The 7,466-nt window shown below is 35.8% G+C and overlaps 1 protein-coding gene across 3 annotated transcripts in view; it reads left to right on the forward strand.

Annotated features, from left to right (window-relative positions):
* Positions 1 to 4,481, forward strand: part of LOC107639134 (LOB domain-containing protein 30-like) — a 55,762-nt gene extending 51,281 nt beyond the window's left edge. For 2 of the 3 annotated variants that reach the window (XR_002360959.1, XR_002360958.1), the window contains exon 4: positions 3,800 to 3,911. Coding sequence is in view for 1 of the 3 variants with exons in the window: in XM_021121080.1 (XP_020976739.1) it covers positions 3,800 to 4,228 (429 nt within the window). In the remaining 2 variants the exon portion in view is untranslated. Of the gene's footprint in view, positions 1 to 3,799 lie in introns of all 3 variants that reach the window. The other variant, XM_021121080.1, reaches the window with a different exon arrangement.

The following is a 7,466-nucleotide window of genomic DNA, read 5'->3' on the forward strand; positions in this document are numbered from 1 at the left end:
ATATGCCACTGAGGCGACTGTTGGATTTAGCTTGCTTTTGAATTGATTTCTGGTTTTGAATTGTTGAAAAGGAATGAGAAACGGTTTAGTTGGGACCCGAACCAGGTGGCAAAAGTCCAAGTTTTAGGGGAGGTGCTGCCGAAATTTCTATAAAATCCGAGTCTTTATTGAAATGTTGTTTGGAAAATGATGAGTTAAAGACTTCTACTATTTTATTTGAATTATCAAGAAAAGGATGATTCATAATTTTGAAATGAATTATTAAAGAGGAAATTGTGATTTAGTCTTTCTTCTTAAGAAAGGCATTGTATCTCTTTCAGGAGAAAGTTATTTAGATGAAACTTGTGTTTTAAAGCTATTTGAATGTGAAAAGGGTTTATGCCTTTGAATTTGACTTAGGGGTTTCAATTAAAGAGTTTTAATGATTTTGAAAAGACCTGACTATCTATTGACAAGTTTCATTTTGAAATGTTTTGAGAAAGGTTTTAAGTACTCCTTGAATTTTGAATTCTTGCAAGACTAAAACAAACCTTGAACAGTTGAAATGTTCTAGAATTTATCATGGGGGTTGAAGTTGGTTTTGCTTAAGTAAAGGAAACGGCTTTGAAAGAAGTAAATGATTACGTGACTCGGTTTGGCTTAGATCCTATTTTATTACTCAAATCGGAAAGCCAAGGTTTTAATGATTTAAAATGAATTTGGCGAGATGAGTTATGCTATTCTCCCCTAAGGACTTGAGACTTTGCCAGGGAATTTACCTTGAGTAAAAGTGGCTTATGAGCCTGAGATGATTTGAGAAATGAGATCTTTAAAGCCAAGGCTGAAAAGAGTTGAAACTTGATTTCAAAGTGAATGAATTGAGAAAAGTGATTTATGGCTTAAATGCCGATGTATGAATTTGATGATGTTGAATGGTGGAGGTGCCATTTTGTTATGAGTCGGAATGGCTGTGTATAATATTGATTTATGGCGGATTGCCGAATGAGTTATGGGCCGTATGGCTGATTATGAATTATGAATTTAAGCCGGATGGCTGAGATGGATGTTGATCCATGGTTGGGACTGGATGAATATATGCTTGAGATACCTGGGTAGTAGCAAGGGTTGTGGTTCGTCCCACTTGCTCCAGGTCAGAGACTGTGATGCCTGGGTAGTAGCGGTAGTAGTGGTGATTCCACTCGCTCCAGGTTGAGCTTTTAAACATGCGCCTGGGTAGTAGCCGCAGTAGTGGTTATTCCACTGGCTCTGGGTTGAGCGGGTAGTAGCAATGGGGTTGTAGCTCAAACCTACTTGCTCTGCGAAGGGTGTTTCTGTCCATGGTTAGCTACCAGGACGTGTCGAGTTGGCTATATAACCGACAGATGATATCATCAGCCACTAGGGACAGGCATGCATCATATGCATTTGTGTGACATTGGTTGGGTGTGCATATTATACTTGGTTTGCCTATGTGATTAATTGCTAACTGTTCTACTTGTAATAACCGTTTGTTCGTGCTTGAACTTCCTATCTGTGTTTGCATCTGGGACTCTGTTGGATTGTGGTGATTGGTTGTTGGTTGGATTGTTTGGGCCTAGGGCCGTGGTTGGAAAGAGATGAACTGATGGTTGATTTCGGTTTTGTGTTTCTGATTTGGAATAAAATTATGAAAGGCTATTTTGGTTCCGCATAGATAAACCGTTTTGAAAGGCTCTTGAGTTTTGAGAATTGAATGGTTCTTCTTTCCGAAAATATTTCCGACTTTACTTTCATTGTAAACCGTTGTTTTTGAAAAGAGGCATAAGATGGTTATGAATCACTGGTGCGGTTATCTTCACGTATCCTATTACAGTAATTCCCAAAAACCCTCTACTGAGAACCCTTTCGAGGATGATGTTCTCACCCCCCTACATTTTTCCCCTTTCAGGATATGGGCGCAGAAGTTACGAAGAGTTTATCTAGTTGTTGTTGAGATGCTCTGTATTGCTTTAGATTATTATTCTTGTACCCTCGCCTTTATCTTGATATAATCTGTAAGAGGGATAGGGATTGTATTGGATTATGTTTGTAATATTATTTATATATATATTTGTATATATATGGATGTACTCTTTATGAGTTGTTGTAAGTTGTATGGTATTTATGGAAGTATGTTATCGAACAAGAGTATTTTTGGGAGCGGTGTTGCGGTTTAAAGTTTCAAACAGGCTCATATTTTAGTAGTAAATAGTATAAGTGTCGTCGTAATATCCGAGCTATCAGAGTTGCGCAACTGGAAGCGTGAGCTTTGGTAGTTAGGGTGTTACATCTTACCTTAACCCACTGAAGTTTGTGATGAAGATCACCCATGGCTCATACTAGAGCACTTCTAAACAACCAAAATCACAAGATTTCCTCAAAACCCAAATTAAATTCGAATTTAAAGAGAAAAATGAAAACTGGGCAGAGGACAGTGGAATACTTACCACAAAACTTATATAGAATTGTAGAGGATGAGAAGAGCGACGCGGGGCCGCAAATGGCTCGTCAATCGGAGTTCTGGAGAGAAAGTTATGGTGATTTGAAGTTTGGAAAGCTAGGTTTTCTTTCTCTCTTCTCTCTATCCGCCCCCTCTCTCATTCTCTAGGGTAAATGAGTTGAAATGCTCATAACTAATGTTTATATATGTTGGGTCTTGGGCCCAATTCACTTGTTTTAGTCCGTTGGCCTAACTTTGGGCCAAAACCTTTAATATTAGAGTTTTAAATCGTATTTTAAATATTTCTAGCTTCCCAAATTATAATTTCTCATTTCCTAACCTTATTCACTTATAATTAATTTATTCAGCTGTAGTACCGGATAGATCTCAGCCGGTATTGCCGGTCAAATTTCTAGTGCGCATTTTTATTCAGAAAACTATGTTTTCCGACTCAGAAAAATTCACTGAGTCCACATATCATATTTAAATTATCAAATTTTGATTGCTAAATTTTCTAACCATATTCGCTCCTATTTAATTTATTATTTAATTAATTACGGTTTGACCGAATTTTACAAGGATAAGGTGGCACTGAAAGAGATCTCTATCTATTTCCCTTATTTTTTAATAAAAAAAATTATTGAAATGATTTTCGAAAGAGATCTTGTTGGTAATAATAATTTGAGTTGATGTTTAATTATTTATTTATCTTTTGATTGGATGATTTATTTTTTATTATGAATGATGGAGAAAAAAATAGGTAGTGGTAGTTGAAAAGTTTGAGTGATGATAGTAAAAATAGAAGATGAGGATATGATAAATTTTTTAAGATTTTGTGTGTTTTATGTATTTGTTTTGCCAAACATAAAATATGTATACATATCTTTTGTATTTATGTTTTCTTAATTTATGTCTCAATGTCTATGTTTCCATATATATATACTAATCAAACAGAATCTATGGGTAGTATATGCAAATTTAAAATAAACATGATAGAAAGTTAGAAACAGCCTACCATAATAGTATTTGATTGATCATGATGGAATTTATAATAGGATAAATCGAAAATGAGTAGCTATTTAGGTATTACCGAGATAAATTTTGAGAGAAATAAATAGTATAAATCAAAGATTATATAATTATAATAAGAAAATAGTAAAATTGTGGTGAATTTTTTGTTTATTAGGAATTTTATTTATTTATTTATTTTGCTTAAAGTAAAGAGAATTTGGAATTATGTTCTTAATTAGTCGTATTATTTCTTCCATGACTAATTTTCATATAAACAACATTAAACACTTAGTCAACAATGTAATATTTTTCATTTGTGACATTTTCTGATCTCTCTTTTTTTTTTTGTAGGTGTTAGCTTTACAAGCCGAACTCTCATTCTTACAAAATCATCTTGCTACAATGGAGATACGCCAACCGCCACCAATTCCTCCAACGCAAGGAGTGCCGACATCAACTGTTTTCTCAGTTGCGGACTTACCAACGGTTGTGGGCGTTGCCCCCGCCACCTTATCAATGCCGACCACCTTTGATCTATCTTCCCACTTTGATCCAGCAACGGCCCAAGCATCTTGGGCTGTGTATCAACGGGCCATGATGGACCCACGCCAATACATGGCTGTTGCCAGCCCAATAGGCCCAACTGCTGGTGGTGGTGTTGATCTCCAAACAGTTGCACGTGAGCTCATCAATAGGCATGTGCCTCTGCAAGCACCACCTCAGGCTTTTGGTTCCAATGCTGCATCGATGTCAGCTCCATCGCTTAGTTCTTCTAAGTGATCAAAAACATATTTACATCTTTGAACTTTAAGCAACTGATCTTTAATTTTCGTCTCGTTAATCATAGATAGTTATGGAGGAATGTTTGAGTTTTCTTAGGTGGATGTTTCGTTGAGAAAATAAAGTCATAGTTACTGTATCGATAGTATATCATTATCCTTAGCCTTTCCTCCTTTAGTTTTTTCTGTAAAAATGCTGGGCAGTGAACTTATTAGTTATTAATACAGATGTGAAATATTTTTAAGGGGTAAAATTTTAATTTTTCTTTAAGTGAAAACTAAAATAAAAATGCTTTGAAATGTTTTAAGTGAAGATATAAATTTAATATTAACAAATATTATATTATTAATTTACTCAAAAAATAATTTGTTTATCTTATACAAACGATTACCAACTTTTTTTCCGATGCTAATATTTAAATTTGCATTACCATGTGAATACAACTTTAGATACAAAATATGGCCCCCCAAAATCAACATAGAAGAAATCGTTATTCCATTTATTCATACATAATAAGCAAAAGAAATAAACCTGTTTTTATGACAAATTCAACACACAGAGAGAACCTTGGTTGAAACACAGAGCCAGAATTTTCAACAAGTGTGTTCGAAATAAATACAAAATATATTAATAATTTGATCTAGTACAATTTTATTTTATAAGAATAAATACTGCTTGATTCCTAGAATTTGGAATAAAAATAAAAATTGTTTCTAACTTTTTTTTTTCGTTCAAAATAGTCTTTAACGATATGTTTAATATTAAACTATGTTTTTAAACACAATAATTTTTAAATGATAGAAATACCTCTTTGTTTTATTTTAATTGCATCACATCAACGACCACACCACTACGTACTTCCCTCTCCATGGTCACCACCACCAATAATATCATATTTCAAAATTTTCAAATTCAACAACAACAACAAATAACTTCTCTTTCAAATTCAACAACAACAAAAACAAAAAAAAAATAGGATAGAGAGAGCCTCATCTATTCCTCAGCGAAGAAGAATCGAAAAAGCTTCTCGCTAGTCTTTCACTGGTGGCGGCAACTGTGTGGTAGTGGTAACAGTGAATGTGGATGGACGGCAGAAGGGTAACATATCACAACTGTAACACCCTAATATTTAAATCCTTATGCTCGAGTCATCAAGTCAATGATAATAAGGTGGTACAACTCTCAAGGGGATTTTTAATATATAATTATAAGTATATTTGAAAGGAGTATTAATCGAGAAGTCTGAAAAGTGTAAATATAAAATCGCGAAGTCGTATCACTCACGCATCGACAACTAAAAGATAAAGCGTGAAGTCAAAAGCGATATACAGTTGAAGACATAAAGGAAAATAAGAGAATGACAGTATATAGATATATAACATAAGTAAATAGCCACTAGTCGCGACCCGTGAAGTTTAGGACGACTAGGGTACAGTATAACAGTAGTTGACAACAGAATCTCCTAATCTCTCCCAAAAGAAACATAAGAGCCTCTATCGGTAATTTCAAAAGAGTTCAATACATAATGTAAGCTTTTCAAGGTAAAGGTGGAGAGATTCTAAGCAAAATATAAAGTAGAGAATATAAAGATCTTCACCATCTCTCAGATGAACCACAGCTCACTTCTGAGCACCTGGACCTGTATCTGAAAAACAAGAAATATATACGGAATGAGAACCTTCGACCCATGGGTTCCCAGTATACAGTAAAAGTGCCAAATAAATACAATGCATTGTAATAAAAACTCGCTAAGCATCCTAAACTTCCTTTCACCAAACATTCACCCTATGTTCTCGCTAATCCATAAATAGGCAACCGTCATAAGGGAATGCTAAGTCAAATTCTTATTCTTCATACTTCTCGAATCTCTCTAACTCTCCAACGAATCAGAATCAGAAACATAAACAAGACCATCACCAGTTATTCTATCTCAGCAATTCTATATCAATACAACATATCCTCACCTGGAGCAAGTGAACTCACTTCACTGCGTCTACCCAGGAAACTCAAATTATCTCATTCAATAATCATCATTATTCAATTACATCATCAACTCATCTCATCAAGAACAGCCCTCAGCGTCCACCGACACCAACATGAGGGACCTCTCAGTTGTACAAACACAAGCAATACAGACAAGTAATACACAATTAAAGTACAAGTAGAACAAGTAGCACATAATCAGGTAACATAGCATATATGATATTGCAATCCAAAATAAATAGGCAAACCCAAACAATTCAAACATATGCAAATGATGTATGCCTGCCCTATGGCTGATGAGTGTCATCTGTCGGTTATAAAGCCAACCCAACAAGTCCTAGTAGCTAACCATTGGAGTGTCCCTCTGTCGTGCATCCCCAACTCGAGTTATTCACAATCATAAACATGATCATAATCATAATCATACAACACCCACACTGGTGTTTATCCACGGGGGAGAGCTCATCCGGAACTTTCACAGTGTCCGGCCACACTTACGACATAGGGTCAGCAGAGTATCGAGTCTCAACCTGGAGCACGTGGTGGCTAGTCACTGCTTTCATCCAGGGAAACTCGTATCTCAGATAATCATTTCACATTCATTCATAACATTCCATAATCATTCATCATGACCATGTCGTCATTTATACATCACATGATTGCACATTTTATACATCACTCATCATAATTCGGGGCAAGTGGGGTGAAACCACAACCCTTGCATCCATCCGGGGAGCCTCTATACTAACCAACCTGGAGCAAGTGGGGCCCAACCATAACCCTTGCAGGAGTTACGTTCTCATATGCCTAGGAGGAACCATTGAGGGGATCCTAACCTCCCACCATCTCGCTAGGGGCGATTTTACAATACCAGGAGGAATAAGATAGGGGATCCTCACCTTCCTTCATCTCTCTGGGGTCGCACATCTGAGAAAGAGAGCTCAAGATAAAACAATCATTCAAAGTCATATTTTCATTTTCAGCCATAAATCAATATTTATCATAGCCATCTGGCTCAAAACATAACCCATAACTAGCCAATAATCATTATTAAATATAGCCATTTGGCTCACGGCATACACCGCACTTCCATCATCACCTTCAGTAACTCATATAGTCATCATTAATCATAATCATCATTAATTCTCCGCTTACTTCGTCCACAAGTTACCACATCTCCTAGCCTCTTCCCATCGCTAGGCATACTATAAATATTCAGGACATAAAGGGTGAGAATGAAGACTTAGAAGTCTGA

The sequence above is a fragment of the Arachis ipaensis genome, chromosome B04, assembly GCF_000816755.2.
Source record: "Arachis ipaensis cultivar K30076 chromosome B04, Araip1.1, whole genome shotgun sequence".
Lineage (NCBI taxonomy): Eukaryota > Viridiplantae > Streptophyta > Magnoliopsida > Fabales > Fabaceae > Arachis > Arachis ipaensis.